Source organism: Schistocerca americana, chromosome 1 (assembly GCF_021461395.2).
Source record: "Schistocerca americana isolate TAMUIC-IGC-003095 chromosome 1, iqSchAmer2.1, whole genome shotgun sequence".
NCBI classification, from domain to species: domain Eukaryota; kingdom Metazoa; phylum Arthropoda; class Insecta; order Orthoptera; family Acrididae; genus Schistocerca; species Schistocerca americana.
In genome coordinates this window covers 1,124,989,645-1,125,009,710 of record NC_060119.1, presented here as the reverse complement: position 1 = coordinate 1,125,009,710, position 20,066 = coordinate 1,124,989,645, and the positions used below count along the sequence as shown (strand labels likewise).

The window sequence follows — 20,066 nt, the reverse complement described above, 5'->3', positions numbered from 1 at the left end:
AGAAGGCCGTTTGGCCGAAAGCTTGCTTGTTTAGTGGTTTTTGTTGTGCCTGTTTGCGACTCAACATCTCCACTCTATGGTGAGCAGCAACTTATCCTTTTCATAATACTACATGTGCTAAGTAATTTACTTCCTGCAGTGCCAACTAACACTTTTCTGTGCTAAGGTTTATGTTTGCTGATCATATTCCCTTTAACACCAGCGTACACGCCCCTCTGTATCTCTAGCAATCACAAGGATCTCGTCCAGATAAACGATACAGTACTTTAAATTTAATCCACTCCACACTCCATCCATCAAACGCTGGAATGTGGCTAGTGCGTACTTCATGTTAAACAGCATATGCCGAGACTGGTAATGACCTCAAGGTTCAATGCTGTTTTCAGCTAATGATATCCACTCCTTAGATCTATAGTGAAAATATACGTACAATGCCACAAATTGTCCAGTATTTCTGTTATATTCAGGATTGGGTATATGTCTGTAATTGAAGACTATTGAGGCATCTATAGTCACAGATAAACCTCTGCTCCTTCGTTTCATTCACTCTCTTTTCTCTTTTGGTACTACCACTACAAGATCACCTCATGAACTGTAGTTTCCTCAATGTTGCCACTACACAGTTGCTGGTTAATAGGCTCCATCATTATGTGATGCGTCGCAGACTACACCAGTGATTCACACCAGTTGGTATTCTGTGTTGCGTCACTGTAGGTGGTACTCTTTTCGTTACCTTTAAATGTTTCACCTTCTCACATAATGCAGTTACGCCGATGGTTATCTTATAGGTAGGCTTCAAATTCATCCTGTCTAGATCATCTTCATCTAGAACATCTAAACCGGTGACCAACAATGCTATAGGTAACTCTGTGTCTTCATTCACGAAATCATCAATGCTGAAGTGCACTATCCGCTTACTGTCTACCTCCTGTACAAGTAAAATGCTTTTGTGTTTTATCCAGTTCATTATTTTCGAACAGTGATTCAACTACAATAGCACATTTACTGGTAGATCTGTTACTACTTTCATCTGTAGTAGTTCCCTGTACCTTGTTGTATGCTATCATATGAACTGATCACTTGTGCTTTTGCACGTAGTTCTATCGGTTCATTATACTGGAAAGATGAGACTTGAAGCAGTATGTCACTGACAACACTTTCCCCAGACAGAACTATGTTTCATAGAGAGTAGTTTTAGCGTGGTGCTTATACAGAAAACCCAATGAAGGATATGCTGTAACTGACATCTGCATTATATGTAACCTCCACATTCTTCCAAAGTGGCTTTGTTCCCGCCTGAAAACCTAATACTGCCAATCCCACCGAATGCACGTCATTACCCTCTATTCTACATAATCTATCCTGTGAAGGGTTTAATAACCTCTTTCCTATGGGGTGCAAACTTAATACAGACATGTACACCACTGTGTATGATAGGCATTTGTGCTTCCCTTCCATCCAATACTCTGCTAACATTCACTGAGAGTGCTGCCTAGTGGACCTGGGCCTTCCATTCTCATTTAATGGTTGGCTATTTCTGTTTAATAACGTTCTGTTATCCTTCATATTTTTCTACAGTCTTGTTCTTAATGTCCAGCTTTCCCACATTTTCTACATTGTGGATAAAGACAATCTCATTGTATCCAGAATGACATTTTCATTCTGCAGCGGAGTGTGCGCTGATATGAAGAGATACTGGCAGAAGTAAAGCTGTGAGTACCGGGCGTGAGTTGTGCTTCGGTAGCTCAGATGGTAGAGCACTTGCCCGCGAAAGGCAAAGGTCCCGAGTTCGAGTCTCGGTCGGGCACACAGTTTCAATCTGCCAGGAAGTTTCAATGCCATTGTATGTGGCCCGATACTCTACAATGGTAGCATTTGAGGTCAACGGAAAAAATGATTGATTAGCCATCTGTTTCTTCTAAATCCGTTGCTGTGCCAATGGCTCCACCTAATTCTTTCAGAGATTCTGTTCTTACCTTCCTTGACACAATGGGTGGCAATGCATCTAATACCCTGTGCGCTGCTTCTTGTAGAAGGATCTTATTTGTGTTGTAACTCTCCTTTAACTCACAGGGAGGGCCGTTGTAGCCGAGCGGTTCTATGCGCTTGAGTCTGACCGCTACGGTCGCAGGTTCGAATCCTGCCTCGGGCATGGATGCGTGTGATGTCCTTAGGTTAGTTAGGTTTAAGTAGTTCTAAGTCCTAGGGGACTGATGACCTCAGATGTTAAGTCCCATAGTGCTCAGATCCATCTTACAGGTATTAATACTGAGTCTTCTTATTCTCTCAGTAAAACTGTTGATAGATTCGCCCGGCTTCTGTGACATACCATTTAACTGATTACACTGGTGCGTAAAGTTATTCTTTCTTCTATGCTGCTGTAATGAACGTCCCTTAGAACATGAAACGTCTGAGCGTTTCTCAGTTCCTCGTGGTACATCGCATAAGTTTACACATCCCCTCTTAAACATAGTTTGGCCCTTCATAACAATTGTTCATCAGCCCAAGAACAGTAGCTTTGAGACTGTCAACAGATTTTCACTAATACTAATGCATCGTCTCCTATCCTGTCCAGGAAAGGATTAACTAGGCTAACAGCACTATCATCTAGTATGGGCACCGATAAGCTGGACGGAAACCCTCCTCCTACAAAGCATCCAACTGCAGATATGTTTCATCTGCTCTCATTTGAACTACTTGGTATAGTCATGACTATACTTCAATAGGTTCCTGACTGGTAACCACCTGTGCCTTTGATTTATACATACTGTATCTAAACCACTGATACAACCGCAATAGGACAAACACAGGGACTCTTAACCTTAGCACTACTGTAACAATTCTTGGCATGCCCTGATTTTTGCACCTGTACACTCATCACGCTCCTGGCGTAATGCCCATACCTTCTGCACTTGAAGCGCATTACAGGTGATGACTGAGTACAGGGGGCACTAACACAAGTAAATTACATTTCGTACATGGAACAGGGCGCATGTCTGCGTAAGTCTCGTGCATTTCCTCTGAACTGTCCAAGACAATGCCCTCAGTAACTCTCATAATTTACTGTAAACCCAGTCCTCCAATCCAATCTAACCAACATCGCACAATATTTGAAGATAGAACAGCCACTGACCCCACTGCTCCATTGATGTTGTATGCTGGCCCAAGACGCAGCTCAGTTTCACTGGTCGCTTCTGACAGCAGTTATTACAAGTCAGGATGGTCCAGGTATGTTGTTGTTGTGGTCCTCAGTCCTGAGACTGGTCTGATGCAGCTCTCCATGCTACTCTATCCTGTGCAAGCTTCTTCATCTTCCAGTACCTACTGCAGCCTACATCCTTCTGAATCTGCTTAATGTTTTGATCTCTCGGTTTCCCTCTACGATTTTTACTCTCCACGCTCCCCTCCAATGCTAAATTTGTGATCCCTTGATGACTCAGAACATGTCCTACCAACCGGTCCCTTCTTTTTGTCAAGTAGTGCCACAAACTCCTCTTCTTCCCAATTCTATTCAATACCTCCTCATTAGTTACGTGATCTACCCATCTAATCTTCAGCATTCTTCTGTAGCACCACATTTCAAAAGCTTCTATTCTCTTCTTGTGCAAACTATTTATCGTCCATGTTTCACTTCCATACATGGCTACATTCCATACAAATACTTTCAGAAACGACTTCCTGACACTTAAATCTATACTCGATGTTAACAAATTTCTCTTCTTCAGAAACGGTTTCCTTGCCATTGCCAATCTAAATTTTATATCCTCTCTACTTCGACCATCATCAGCTATTTTGCTCCCCAAATAGCAAAACTCCTTTACTACTTTAAGTGTCTCATTTCCTAATCTGATTCCCTCTGCATCACCCGACTTAATTCAACTACATTTCATTATCCTCGTTTTGCTTTTGTTGATGTTCATCTTATACCCTCCTTTCAAGACACTGTCCATTCCATTCAACTGCTCTTCCAAGTCCTTTGCTGTCGCTGACAGAATTACAATGTCATCGGTGAACCTCAAAGTTTTTATTTCTTCTCCATGGATTTTAATACCTACTCCGAACTTTTCTTTTGTTTCCTTTACTGCTTGCTCAATATTCAGATTGAATAGCATCGGGATGAGGCTACAACCCTGTCTCACTCCCTTCCCAACCACTGCTTCCCTTTCACGCCACCTCGACTCTTAAAACTGCCATCTGGTGTCTGTACAAATTGTAAATAGCCTTTCGCTCCCTGTATTTTACCCCTGCCACCTTCAGAATATTCCGATATATTGGCCGTAATTCGTCAACGTGGTGTCACAGGAACGTAGACTGAGCAGCAGGTATGAAGAACCTGTTCCTCATCCATCATGGTATCATAAGTGCAGTGTTAACGACAACATCTCACATTCAGTATAATTCATAAAGTGGCTGAAGACAGCTCCTCAGAGGCATGCGACGTCCCTGGGTGCTGCTGGCCCCATAAAAGCACGCATCAGCATCTGGCGGCAAACGGCGTTAGGACGCCACGCCGATAACGCGGCCACTTTTCTATGGATAATGCGGAAGGTCCACGAAGAGCTAAAAGGTATCCCAACAGATGGCGTCGAGCAATGTGCAAACAGTTATTATTAGAAGGACACTGATACTCCATGCAGAAGATAAAAAGCAAACCTCCAGTAGGACGAATGCACGAAATAGGTTATCTTGCAGCTGTTTCTCATGACTCACAAGTGAGCTCCAGAGAAACTGCGAGTGCCTCTGGAATAAGTCAGCCTACGATTGTTCACACTTTGTGTGGAAACAACTTCCAGCCACATCATGAGCCACTTCACCAGCAGAAAACCAGCGGAACTGCAGAATACACATGGAATTCTCCCGTTCGGTTCTGTTGCAACACCAGGACAGTAGCTTCTTTCTTCAAAGAATTCTCTTCTACATCTACATCCATACTCCGCAAGCCATCTGACGGTGTGTGGCGGAGGGTAACTTGAGTACCTCTATCGGTTCTCCCTTCTATTCCAGTCTCGTATTGTTCGTGGAAAGAAGGATTGTCGGTATGCTTCCGTGTGGGCTCTAATCTCTCTGATTTTATCCTCATGGCCTCTTTCAGAGATATACGTAAGAGGGAGCAATATACTGCTTGACTCCTCGGTCAAGGTATGTTCTCGAAACTTCAACAAAAGCCTGTACCGAGCTAGTACGCGTCTCTCCTGCAGAGTCTTCCACTGGAGTTTATCTATCATCTCCGTAACGCTTTCGTAACTACTAAATAATCCTGTAACGAAGCGCACTGCTCTCCGTTGGATCTTCTCTATCTCTTCTATCAATACTATCTGGTACGCATCCCACACTGCTGAGCAGTATTCAAGCAGTGGGCGAACAAGCGTATTGTAACCTACTTCCTTTGTTTTCGGATTGCATTTCCTTAGGATTCTTCCAATGAATCTCAGTCTGGCATCTGCTTTACCGACGATCAACTTTATATGATCATTCAATTTTAAATCACTCCTAATGCGTACTCTCAGATAATTTAAGGAATTAACTGCTTCAAGTTGTTGACCTGCTATGTTGTAGCTAAATGATAAGAGATCTTTCTTTCTATGTATTCGCCACATTACACTTGTCTACATTGAGATTCAATTGCCATTCCCTGTACCATGCGTCAAGTTGTTGCAGATCCTCTGCGGCACACCTGAAATCACTCTTACTTCGGAAGACTTCTCTCCATTGAGAATGACATGCTGCTTTCTGTTATCTAGGAACTCTTCAATCCAATCACACAATTGGTCTGATCGTCCATACGCTCTTACTTTGTTCATTAAACGACTGTGAGGAACCGTATCGAACGCCTTGCGGAAGTCTAGGAACACGGCATCTACCGGGACATGAAAGGGAAGCAGCAGTTGAGAAGGGAGTGAGACAGGGTTGTAGCCTCTCCCCGATGTTATTCAATCTGTATATTGAGCAAGCAGTAAAGGAAACAAAAGAAAAATGCGGAGTAGGTATTAAAATCCACGGAGAAGGACAGCAAAGGACATGGAAGAGCTGTTGAACGGAATGGACAGTGTCTTGAAAGGAGGATACAAGATGAACATCAACAAAAGCAAAACGAGGATCACAGAATGTAGTTGAATTAAGTCGTGTGATGCTAATTAGATTAGGAAATGAGACACTTAAAGTAGTAAAGGAGTTTTGCTATTTGGGGAGCAAAAAACTGATGATGGTCGAAGTAGAGAAGATATAAAATGTACACTGGCAATGGCAAGAAAAGCGTTTCTGAAGAAGAGAAATTTGTTAACATCGAGTATAGATTTAAGTGTCAGGAAGTCGTTTGTGAACGAATTTGTATGGAGTGTAGGCATGTATGGAAGGGAAACATGGACGATAAATAATTTGGACAAGAAGAGAATAGAAGCTTTCAAAATGTGGTACTACAGAAGAATGCTGAAGATTAGATTGGTAGATCACATAACTAATGAGGAGGTATTGAACAGAATTGGAGAGAAGGGGAGTTTGTGGCACAACTTGACAAAAAGAAGGGACCGGTTGGTAGGACATGTTCTGAGGCATCAACGGATCACAAATTTAGCATTGGAGGGCATTGTGGAGGGTAAAAATGATAGAGGGAGACCAAAGGATGAATACACTAAGCAGATTCAGAAGGACGTAGGTTGCAGTAGGTACTGGGAGATGAAGAAGCTTGCACAGGATAGAGTAGCATGGAGAGCTGCATCAAACCAGTCTCAGGACTGAAGACCACAACAACAACAACAACCTGGGAACCCGTTTCTATGGCCCTCTGAGTCTCGTGGACGAATAGCGCGAGCTGGGTTTCACACGATGGTCTTTTTCGAAACCCATGCTGATTACTACAGAGTAGATTTCTAGTCTCCAGAAAAGTCATTATTCCAAAATTCTACAGCTGTCGACGTTGGAGATATAGGTCTATAGTTCTGCACATCTATTCCACGTTCCATCTTGAAAACGGGGATGACCAGTGGCCTTTTCCAATCTTTTGGAACGCTACGCTGTTCTAGAGACCTTCGGTCCACCGCTGCAAGAAGAGGGGCAAGTTCCTTGGCGTACTCTGTGTAAAATCTAACTAGTATGCCATCAGGTCCAGCGGCCTTACCTCTTTTGAGCGATTTTAATTGTTTCTCTATCCCTCTGTCGTCTATATCTATATCTACCATTTTGTCTTCTGTGCGACAATCTAGAGAAGGAACTACAGTGCAGTCTTCCTCTGTGAAACTGCTTTGGAAAAAGACATGTAGTATTTCGGCCTTTAGTCAGTCATCCTCTGTTTCAGTACCATTTTGGTCACAGAGTGTCTGGACATTTTGTTTTGATCCATCTACAGCTTTGACATAAGGCCAACATTTCTTATACCACTCTCCAACAGCGTGCTGCAAAAACTAACTCCTATGTCTTTCCGTGCGAGCTAGGATTTCCTTTATTTTATTACGATGTTCTCCCTATGTAGGTCGGCATCGACAAAATATTTTCCCATTCGGAAGGGAATGTTGACGATTGAAATTTCGTGAGAAGTTCCCGCCGCAAATAGAAACGCCTTTGTTGTTACGCTGTCCGCCCTGTATCATGTCAGTGACACTCTCTCACCTACTTCTCGATAATACAAAACGTGCTGCCCTTCTTTGAACTTTCTCGATTTACTCCGTTAATCTTACCTGTTAAGTATCCCACACCACGCAGTAATACTCGTAAAGAGGACGGACAAGCGTAGTATAGGCAGTCTATTTAGAAGATCTGTTGCATCTTCTAAGTGTTCTACCAATAAAACGCAGTCTTTCGTTCACCTTGCCGACAGTATTTATCTAAACTAGTCGACAGATTTTGGAAAGTGTCAAATGTCTCGTTTACAACTACGGTACCAGCGACAGAAAATACAGGGTGTCTGAAAAGTCTTTCTCTGATTACATTAACTGATAACTCAGGCTAGAAGTAAGACACAAACATGAAACTGGTGTCTAATTGTTTACAAACTATCGAAGTTTTTTACGCACATCAGTAAACTTCCACGTGAGCACCCTTGGTAACACGTAGCACATTTAGGCGATTTTTAATTTCCGTCCACACATTAGCCAAGATCACAGGAGGGATCGATTCAACGACTGTGGTTATCCGTTGCCGCAGGGTTTCAAGATCGGGTACACGTGTTCGGTAGACCTCGTCTTTGACATAACCCCATAAAAAGAAGTCTAGTGGGGTTAGGTCAGGAGAGCGTGGAGGCCAAACCGTTGACCCATCACGACCAATCCATCGCCCAGGAAAGGTCATTTCGAGTTAGGCACGGAAGTCCAAACCCCAATGAAGCGGTGCACCGTCTTGCTGAAACAAGACATCGTGGTGATACTGAAGCAGCTGAGGAACAGCATACAGTAGCAACATGTCCAGATACACTGCAGATGTGATGGTAGCCTCAGCGAAGAAGAATGGCCCGATAATTCGATCGTGCAATAGCGCACACCAAACATTCACCTTCGGACTGCCTCTGGTGCACTCCATGACCTCGCCAGGGGGTCGCGAACCCCAAATGCGCACATTATGGCGATTCACTAATCCACTGACAAAAAAGGTCGCTTCGTCGGAAAAGGCAATTCGTCTGAGATAACCAACATCGTCCTCAATACGTGATAGCATTTCGACCGCAAAGTCATATCGACGTGTACTGTCATTGGGCAACAAGGCCTGAACGATTTGCACTTTGTATGCACGAAACAATAAACGTTTGTGTAAAATGTCATGGAGAGAGCTTTTTGGCATCTGTAATTCACGTGAGGCCCTGTACACCGATTTCTTCGGACTTCGAAGAAAAGACTGTCTTACAGCTTCCACCCTGTCTGCTGAGGTTCTTGGTCGACCAGACCTCGGAAGGTCAGCAACTGATCCTGTGTTCTTGAACTTTTCATATCAGGCTTTAATGCTCTTGACATCAGATGGATTCCTTCCAAATGTTGCCCGGAAGTGTCTCTTTACTGTTGTTGGTGATCGTGTCTCATGTTACCACAGAACACTCTGTGCCTTCTCCTGATTGGTTAACTTGGCTTCGCCGGCCGAAGTGGCCGTGCGGTTAAGGGCGCTGCAGTCTGGAACCGCAAGACCGCTACGGTCGCAGGTTCGAATCCTGCCTCGGGCATGGATGTTTGTCATGTCCTTAGGTTAGTTAGGTTTAACTAGTTCTAAGTTCTACGGGACTAATGACCTCAGCTGTTGAGTCCCATAGTGCTCAGAGCCATTTGAACCATTAACTTGGCTTCTTGGGCACTGCACCTCATCCACTACTTACGTACTGCGAACCTAAAACAGTAAAATAAAAAACTTTGATAGTTGTAAACAATTCGACACAAGTTTCATATTTATATCTTACTTCTAGCCTGAGTTATCAATTTATGTAATCAGGGAAAGTCTTTTCGGACACCCTGTAGTATACTCCTGTTTGAAAACGAGAAATTGTAATTAATACATTTATGGAATGGCATTGTACGTCATTTAGCAAGGACTCTTCATCGTTTGAAAACATTATTACGGGCCGGCCGCGGTGGTCTAGCGGTTCTAGGCGCGCAGTCCGGAACCGCGCGACTGCTACGGTCACAGGTTCGAATCCTGCCTCGGGCATGGATGTGTGTGATGTCCTTAGGTTAGTTAGGTTTAATTAGTTCTAAGTTCTAGGGGACTGATGACCTCAGCAGTTAAGTCGCATGGTGCTCAGAGCCATTATTACGGTATCTTCAGGAACAAACAGGTGAAGAGCTTAGCTGCATAGCCTTGTATACCAGTCGCAAATAAAAATAGAGTAAGCCATTGTGTGAGGCAACGGTTGTGACAGCGTGGTCGTTGCGTGGTTCCAGCGGCTCAACAGGACCACAGCGAGCACGACTGCCTGGCGGTGATCGTGCTGACGCACGGCGAGCGCGGCGGCAGGCTGGATGCGAAGGACGGGGACTACGACGCCAGGAGGCTGTGGGAGCCCTTCATAGCCACCAGCTGTCCCACTCTCGCTGGCAAGCCCAAGCTCTTCTTCATTCAGGTAGGCTGGCCCGTCAGCTCCGTTTACTTCCATTATTTATGTCGTACTACAAACAATATTGTCAGTAAATAATGCACACTGATAAGACAGGAACATTATGGCCACCGACCTACTATCGATATAAACCCGTCCAGGTGACAGCAGCGCCACCTAGCGAGGAATTACTGTTAATCAAACACACGCACGGTGCATTTACACTACTGGCCATTAAAATTGCTACACCACGAAGATAATGTGCAACAAACGAGAAATTTAAGCGACAGGAAGAAGACGCTGTGATATACAAACGATTAGCTTTTCAGAGCATTCACACAAGGTTGGCGCCAGTGGCGACAGCTACAACGTGCTGATATGAGGAAACTTTCCAACCGATTTCTCATACACAAACAGCAGTTGAGCGGCATTGCCTGGTCAAACGTTGTCGTGATGCCTCGTGCAAGGAGGAGAAATGCGTACCATCAGGTTTCCGGCTTCGATAAAGATCGGATTGTAGCCTATCGCGATTGCGGTTTATCGTATCGCGACATTGCTGATCGCGTTGGTCGAGATCCAATGACTGTTAGCAGAACATGGAATCGGTGGGTTCAGCAGGGTAATACGGAACGCCGTGCAGGATCCCAACGGCCTGGTATCACTAGCAGTTGAGATGACAGGCATCTTATCCGCATGGCTGTAACGGATCGTGCAGCCACGTCTCGATCCCTGAGTCAACAGATGGGGACGTTTGCAAGACAACAACCATCTGCACGAACAGTTCGACGACGTTTGCAGCAGCACGGACTATCAGCTCGGAGACCATGGCTGCGGTTACCCTGGACGCTGAGTCACACACAGGAGCGCCTGCAATGGTGTACTCAACGACGAACCTGGGTGCACGAATGGCAAAACGTCATTTTTCCGGATGAATCCAGGTTCTGTTTACAGTATCATGATGGTCGCATCCGTGTTTGGCGACAACGCGGTGAACGCACATTGGAAGTGTGTATTCGTCATCGTCATACTTGCGCATCGCCTGGCGTGATGGTATAGGGTGCCAGTGGTTACACGCCTCGGTCACCTCTTGTTCGCATTGACGGCACTTTGAACAGTGGACGTTACATTTCAGATGTGGCCCTACCCTTCATTCGATCCCTGTCAAACCCTACATTTCAGCTGGATAATGCACGAACGCATGTTTCAGGTCCTATACGGGCCTTTCTGGATACAGAACATGTTCGACTACTGCCCTGGCCAGCACATTCTCCAGATCTCTCACCAATTGAAAACGTCTGAACAATGGTGGTCGAGCAACTGGCTTGTCACAATACGCCAGTCACTATTCTTGATGAACTGTGGTATCGTGTTGAAGCTGTATGGGCAGCTGTACCTGTACACGGCATCCAAGCTCTGTTTGACTCAATGCCCAGGCGTATCAAGGCCGTTATTACGGCCAGAGGTGGTTGTACTGGGTACTGATTTCTCAGGATCTATGCACCCAAATTGCGTGAAAATGTAATCACGTGTCAGTTCTAGTATAATATATTTGTCCAATGAATACCCATTTATCATCTGCAATTCTTCTTGGTGTAGCAATTTTAATGGCCAGTAGTGTACTATCAGTGAGCATGCTGCCCGTGTGCAGAAATGGGGAAGGCAGGCCTTCTATCTTAGTTTGATAGAGGGCAGATCGTGATGGCGCGGAGGCTCGGCACGACCATTTCGAAAACGGCACGACTTTTCGGGTGTTCGAGGAGTGCTGTGCTGAGTGTCTTCCACACGTGGCCAAACTAGGGTGCAACCACGTCCAAGCGTCGTCGGGTTGGGCGGCCACCCCTCATTACAGATGTCGGACGTCGTAGGCTGGGCAGACTGGTAAAACAGGACAGGAGGCGAACTACGGCGTAACTGACATCAGACTTTAATGCTGGATGGAGTGCAAGTGTGTCTGAACACACTCCTAACGATGGGCCCCCACTGCCGACAACCCATGCATGTGCCAATGTTGACACCTCAACATCGGCAACTACGACTAAAATAGGCACGTGACCATCAGCACTGGCCATTGGCGCAGTGGCAGAGCGTTGCATGGTCAGATGAATTCCGATACTGAACCGTAATTTTACTTTCAAAACCTTTTCTTAAAGAATTACTTTATTTACTGGCGATTCATCAAGAACATTGACACATTTAATCATACTAGGTGAGCGTCGAAGTAGTTGCCATAAAGTAACTGACGGAAAATTTACCTTTAACAGATGTGATTTTATTCCTAAAAGCTTTTCAAAACAAATTTAAAATTATAAGCAGAAAAGCACACTCGAATTATCAAATCACAATTTAATAAATGTGAATTTTATTCCTAAAGGCCTTTTCAAAACACACATAAAATTATAAGCAGAAAAGCACCCTCGAAATATCAAGTTACAGTTTTATTTTGAGGCAAGAACAATATTAACATTAGGAGCCCTCGGGCTGAGAAGCTTGCCTGCTCCCTCTCAACATGGCCGTAGTCATGACTGCTCACAACAACCTCTCAAAGAGTACACTGGTGCAAATCTGCAACACACCAGATTACTTTAAACAAAAATTTTAACAACTCATACAAACATGTAAACTATGCACCCCGTAAGAGGAATGGAAATGGTACAACCCATAAATTATTTGCCAATGAAAGTGCAATTTTTAAAAATTGTTTTAGGACTATTACGGTGGAAGGGTGGCAAGCTTATAACCTAAAATGACTATTTAAATAAAACCCATAAAATGCAGACTTACATAAAATGTACAACATGCTCTACGTTACACATATACCACCTCAGAAGATGATAAACAAGATAGAAACATATTTCAAGAATTCGGCCTTTAAGCAATAATATCGTTAACACCGAATCCGACAAACATGACAGAGGCAGTTATTAACGCACGGCAGACCGACAGACAGGCACTAACTGCCTAACTAATGCCGACGAGAGACAAACAAGCAAGCTCGGGACGAGAGACTGACCAAGATCACAAGTAGAATTTTACAAGTAAATGAAACAATATATCCGCAATCAGTTAACTTCTAATAAACGGCGATGTATAGCGAAGACCTGCCGCAGCACCCTCAAACATTCTCCCGAACCGTCCGCTGCCAGCCGCTTCAACGGAAGCAGGAAGGCGCGCCGATCTCCTGTCTCACGGCGTTAAAACTCTTACCGGCCAGACTGATGTCGTAGGTTAGCCCCTGTCGCTCTCGTGCCGGCCGCGAAACCCCTACGTCACGCTATACGGCGCGGCCCACTGGACTCACGTGGCGACCTCACATGCGCCGACGCTCCAGGCGGACAAGTCATCTCGTGTCTCTGTACGCGACCGACCAACTGATTGATCCAACCGCCAATGACCATTGCCTGAGCAAACTCGAGCAGACTGGCGGCTTAACACATGCTAGCACACCGGACGACCGACAGACACTGACTGCTGGCCCAAACTGACCTGGCTGACCAACTGCCCAGACTCGCCCCCCTCCTAGTGCCTGCTTTTTATCCAGACATACTAGAACTCCAAATGACGAACAGACACTAACTGCCACACACTGAGCCGCATGACCAACTGACCAGACTCGTCGAGACTGAGAGACTGCCCCTCTACCGAGTTTTTTTTTTTTGTTTCTTTGTTGTGACTTCATTCCCCTGCTCCATAAGGGCAGGGGAGGGCTGTCAGCGGCACAATCTGCCACTCTTCAGCCGAGTGACATGACAACTTAAAATAAGAATAAAATGTTACATACGTAAGGCGATAAAAAAGGGGAACTTAAAACAGAATAATAGGAGAAAATGGAGGTAAAAATAGACTGACATGGAGACGGTCATGTAGGACAGTTAAAAAAGTCACCAGAATGTTAAAAAACACAGGTGGCGACTCTTAAAACACAGAGAAGACACTGAATGGACATGCACAGGTTAAAAGTCGGCCACAGTATTAAAAACACTCTAGAACAACAAACTTAAAACCCACTTGGAGCACACACAACGAAGAATATAAAACTGCCAGGTGGAACCTGCCGAGGGAAAGGTCAGAGAGGATGAAAAAGGAGGGGAGAGCAAGGGGCAGCAGGGGAAGCGGCGGGATGAAGAGTGGAGGGGCATCAGTGGGTACACGAAGAGGCAGGAGACACGTGGGGCGGGAGATGAAGAGGGAAGACAGGGCAGGAGGGGGTGCAGAGACACTGAAAGGGGGCACAAGAGAGAGAGGGGAGTAGGAGGGGGGAGGGGGACTCTACCGAGCTCACAGCGCCCCTTAAATGCACGTGAACAGGCAACTTTTCCCTTTTCCCACCAGAGGGGCACACCAAAGCTGCGACTGCCACAGCGGCGCCACCGCCAGAAACGGAAGGCGACTGCTTTACACTACGCGCTGCGGCGCGCTCTTCAAAACAGCAAATTTTACTATGGCTCAAATACATTCTTCATGAAGCCGATGGGAGGGCGCGAATCCGTCGTCTCCCAGGAGAACAGCTACTTCACACCTGTACTGCGGGACAGAGACAGACTGGCGGCGGCTCCATTATGCTCTGGGGAACATTCACATGGGCATCCATTGGTCCAGCAGAGCTTTGCAAGGCACCATGACGGCCAAGCAGTATCGTACACTGAATGCAGACCGCGTACACCCCTTCAAGATGATCTTGTTTCCCGAAGGCAATGGCATTTTTCAACAAGATAATGCGCCATGCCACAAGGCCAGGAGTGTGATGGATCGGTTCGAGAAAGACACTGATGAACTCCAAGTGATGTGCTGGCCTTCAACTCGCCGTAGGAATCCGTCTTGGATGTGACTGAACGTCGTGTCCGAGCCCATCGTCCATCTCCCCGGAATTTACGGGAATTAGGTGATTTGTACGTGCAAATGTGGTGCCAACTTCCTCCAGAGACCTACCAAGGCTACATTGTAGCGACTAATCGCTGCTCTTATCCATGCCAAAGGTGGACATACAGTTACTAGGTAGGTGGTCGTCATCTTCTGGCTATTCAGTGTATACAGCCAAGTGGTTGAATGATGTTCATTCGTAATAGGCCTTGTCCAGGTTTCAGTACTACTAGATATATCTCCTTCAGAATGAATGAAATCTTCAATAGTGTTTTAAACATTTTTTCTTTATTATTAATATTTGAGGTACTGACATGGGAAACGTAGTAAGTCAAAACAAATCATTTTTCAGATTTGTTATCGAAAAGGAAGTGAGACATGTCGCCAGTGGCACAGAAGAAGCAGAATGTCGAAGTTGTCAGCCGTTGCGTTCTTACGAACGATGCGAGATGGCACTTGTTACACAAAGTGAGCTGGCGTGGGTTTGGAAGTAAGCCAAGAAGCCACAGGGATACCAGCGTTTACTCTGTAACCAACCGTTCATTACTGTGTTATTGAATCGATAGTAACGTTGCTTGGAGTTGTTAGAACGACAAAATGACTCCCAAACTTGTTCCATTGACGTATCTCTGATTGTGTGGTGTGCAAAATGCGCGGGCCAAAATAAAAAGTGGATGGTTTTGACGGGTTTAACCTACTCAGTGGACAACAGTATGGTTGAAAATGTCAATTTGTGATTTCTAGTATCGGAGTATTCGTAGATGCCTTGTCTCCCAGATTTCGGAATAATAGAGAAGAGAAGAGAAAGAATATTTCACAACCAATGACTCCTCACACAATAGCTGATATGATTAGAGGAGCACAGCATATACAGCAATTCAATGTTGTAAAGATGTCGGAGGAACATTTCTATGATTTCGCCTCGGCATGCGGTATATTATTGCATGCAGAACTAGTTAAGGTCAGTTCTGCTTCTTGGAATAGAATTGTGAGGGAGAAGCTGTTCATTGTACGAATAAAAGATTCATACAATGAAATGTAACCGCGGGGGGAAGGGGGGGGGGGGGGAGCACGAAATTTTGAACAAGGGTAAATTCAGCTAGAATTAAAAAAAAACTTCTTGGCGATTTTGGACTACATGGAGGTCAAATATTCACCACAATATTTGTACACCATAGTTATATTTCTTATAAAAATGTGCAGCTTGCTGTAAATATATAACCATTTGGTAAATACAACTTCATTTTTCATAATGTCAAACCAGTGTTTTGCTTCTCCTCTCAAATTTGCCTTCATGAGTTACTCCCTTCCCCATGTCAACGACTCGAGAAGAAAATCTAAATAAGATGAAAGAATAATAAACATAAATGTGAGATATACACAATGAATTAGAAAAATTTTAAGGCGAAAATAAAATGGAAGTTTTTGTACATACGAGACATGACTTCCTTCGCTTTCAGTTAAAAACAGTTGCCATAAAATGTAAAAAACAGACACACGGCAAAATTACATTGAAAAACATATTTAATAACCTTGGTGGGGAACACTGATGTTAAGAAGAAACACGTCTGTGGCACTAAAGCTGAAGGACCTGCCCTGGTGTGGGTAGTCTAATGTTGAATCGGAATGGCTGGTCGTCAAGGAGGGCACAACGGAGGTAGTATACAGATGGAGGAAAGCGATAATCGCTCAGCCGTATGAAACACGTAACTGAAGCGGTAATACAACAGTGTGACATACATATTCAGGTCTTAAATAGAAAAAAATTGTACGTAGTCTAAAGGCATGGACATTGTAAAAGAGAATCATCATCATCAGTTATCTGCTATATTAGCAGGTCCTTTGCCTCTCCATTTTCTGCGATCCATTGCTTTCTTCTTAAGGCTGCTGTATGTTGTACCGTCCATCATGTCATCCAGTATATGGAATCTCTTCCTTCCTCGCTTCCTTTTCTCTTCTACATAACCTTCTAAAACTGTTTTTATCAGTCCGTCATTCTTTCTTAATATATGCCCAATACAATTTCTTTTTCTTTTCTTTATTACATCTAGTAACTGTCTTTTCTCTCCCACTCTTCTCAGTACCTCCTCATTTTTTACTCTGTCCATTCAACTTATTCTTTCCATCTTCCGCCATGTCCAGATCTCAAAAGCCTCCAGCCTTTCTCTGTCTTTTTTCCTCATAGTCCATGTTTCAGCGCCATATAGAAAAGCACTCCATACAAGACATTTTATGAGTCTCTTTCTGAGTTCTCTGTCCAGGCCGCTGCAGAAGATTCTCCTTTTCTTATAAAACGCCTCTATTGCCATTACTATCGTTGTTTTAATTTCTGTGGTGCACTTCCAGTCGGTGTCTATCCTGCTTGCAAGATACTTAAAATTTTTCACCTGTTCTAGTGTTTCTCCATTCAGCATAATTTTTATTTACTTATTTCCTTCTAGTGCCAATACTTATGTTTTATTTGTGTTAATTTTCATTCCATATTTTTTTCCGTTAGTTGCAATGGTGTCCACCAAATCCTGTGGCTAGAAGGACCACGTCATCAGCAAAGCTCAAACACCCTACTCTTCTTCCTCCAATTTCTACTCCTTTGTCATCTAATGAGCATTGGTCAATCATATTTTCCAAGTAGAGGTTGAAAAGAGTAGGTGATAAACAGCATCCTTGTCTTACTCCTTTTCCTAGTTTGATCCAGTTTGTACTTTCTCCTCTCACTTTAACTGAAACTTTTTGATTAAGATATAACGAGTTTATAAGTCTTCTGGTTTTCCAGTCCACTCCCTTTCCCTCATTATAGTAGCCAGCTTGTCCCAAACCAAAAGAGAATACAAAACGAATAAAATAATTTCCTTTAAAATGACTACGACAATATGTAGCACAAACGAATAAAATGATTAATTGCAAAAATATGTGCTGAGGCAAAATAAGAAACTTAAACAAGGTATTGTTATGTGCAAAGAAGAAAAATATTCTTGTGTTTACATGTATAACCAGAATCCCGCACCGTCTGCATTCTAGCGGTAAGGAAATACAGGGACCGCTAAGTAAAGTTTTTTTTTGCAAACCTTTATTTGTGATGAAAGCAATGTTGCGTCCACATTTCTAAACCAACAGATGCTGAATCATGTGCGATAATAAAGTGCGTTGGTCCCGCTCTGAACCTCCTGCAAGCAGTTATTTGCCTTGGCGTTCAAAATGGCTCTGAGCACTATGGGACTTAACTTCTGAGGTCATCAGTCCTCTAGAACCTAGGACTACTTAAACCTAACTAATCTAAGGACATCACACACACCCATTCCCGAGGCAAGATTCGAACTCTCGACCGTAGCAGTCGCGCGGTTCCAGACTATAGCGCCTAAAACCTCTCGGCCAACCCGGCCGGCACATTGACGTTCATTGATAGAGTTGTTGGTTGTCCACATAAGGGATAACGTGTCAGATTCTGTTCTGAATTGGGGAGGGATCTGGTGATCTTGCTGGCGAAGGTAGAGCTTGACAAGCACGAAGAAAAAACGAGAAACTCTTGCTGTGTGCGGGCGGGCTTTATCTTGCTGAAACGTAAACCCAGGATGGCTTTCCACGAGCGGCAACTAAACGGGGCATACAATGTTGTCGACGTACCGCGGTGCTTTAAGAGTGCCGCGAATGACAACCAACGGGGCCCTGCTATGAAGTGAAGTGGCTCCCCAGACTTTCACTCTTGGCTGACAGTCAGTTCGAAGCGAGACTGATCAATGAAGAATTTTTTTTGAGTCATCGGTCCTCTGACTGGTTTCATGCGATTGACACGAATTCCTCTACTGTGCCAATCTCTTAGTCTCAATTATGTACTCCATATCCTCAATTATTTGCTGAATGGATTCCAATCTCTTTCTTCTTCTAAAGGTTTTACACTCTCAGCTATCTCCAGTAGCATGGAAGTTATTCCCTGATGTCTTAACAGATGTCCTGCCACCCTGTCTACATCTATATCTACATCTACATCCATACTCCGCAAGCCACCTGACGGTGTGTGGCGGATGCTACCATGAGTACCTCTATCGGTTCTCCCTTCTATTCCAGTCTCGTATTGTTCATGGAAAGGAGGATTGTCAGTATTCCTCTGTGTGGGCTCTAATCTCTCTGATTTTATCCTCATGGTCTCTTTGAGAGATATACGTAGGAGGGAGCAATATACTGCTTGACTCCTCGGTGAAGGTATGTTCTCAAAACTTCAACAAAAGCACGTACCGAGCTACTGAGCGTCTCTCCTGCAGAGTCTTCCACTGGAGTTTATCTATCATCTCCGTAACGCTTTCGCGATTGCTAAATAATCCGGTAACGAAGCGCGCTGCTCTCCGTTGGATCTTCTCTATCTCTTCTATCAACACTATCTGGTACGGATCCCACACTGCTGAGCAGTATTCAAGCAGTGGGCGAACAGGCGTACTGTAACCAACTTCCTTTGTTTTCGGATTGCATTTCCTTAGGATTCTTCCAATGAATCTCATTCTGGCATCTGCTTTACCGACGATCAACTTTATATGATCATTCCATTTTAAATCACTCCTAATGCGTACTCTCAGATAATTTATGGAATTAACTGCTTCCAGTTGTTGACCTGCTATATTGTAGCTAAATGATAAAGGATCTTTCTTTCTATGTATTCGTAGCACATTACACTTGTGTACATTGAGATTCAATTGCCATTCCCTGCACCATGCGTCAATTCGCTGCAGATCCTCCTGCATTTCAGTACAATTTTTCATTGTTACAACCTCTCGATATACCACAGCATCATCCGCAAAAAGCCTCAGTGAACTTCCGATGTCATCCACAAGGTCATTTATGTATATTGTGAACAGCAATGGTCCTACGACACTCCCCTGCGGCACACCTGAAGTCACTCTTACTTCGGAAGTCTTCTCTCCATTGAGAAAAACATGCTGTGTTCTGTTATCTAGAAACTCTTCAATCCAATCACACAATTGGTCTGATAGTCCATATGCTCTTACTTTGTTCATTAAACGACTGTGGGGAACTGTATCGAACGCCTTGCGGAAGTCAAGAAACACGGCATCTACCTGGGAACCCGTGTCTATGGCCCTCTGAGTCTCTTGGACGAATAGCGCGAGCTGGGTTTCACACGATCGTCTTTTTCGAAACCCATGCTGATTCGTACAGAGTAGATTTCTAGTCTCCAGAAAAGTCATTATACTCGAACATA

At 44.2% G+C, this 20,066-nt stretch overlaps 1 protein-coding gene across 5 annotated transcripts in view; it reads left to right on the top strand.

Moving 5' to 3' along the window:
• The window catches only part of LOC124551098 (caspase-1-like), a 118,296-nt gene that overhangs the window by 73,493 nt on the left and 24,737 nt on the right, over positions 1 to 20,066 (top strand). For all 5 annotated transcript variants that reach the window (XM_047126066.1, XM_047126041.1, XM_047126032.1 and 2 more), the window contains one exon: positions 9,852 to 10,030. In XM_047126066.1, the coding sequence (XP_046982022.1) occupies positions 9,852 to 10,030 (179 nt within the window). The remainder of the gene's footprint in view (positions 1 to 9,851; positions 10,031 to 20,066) is intronic.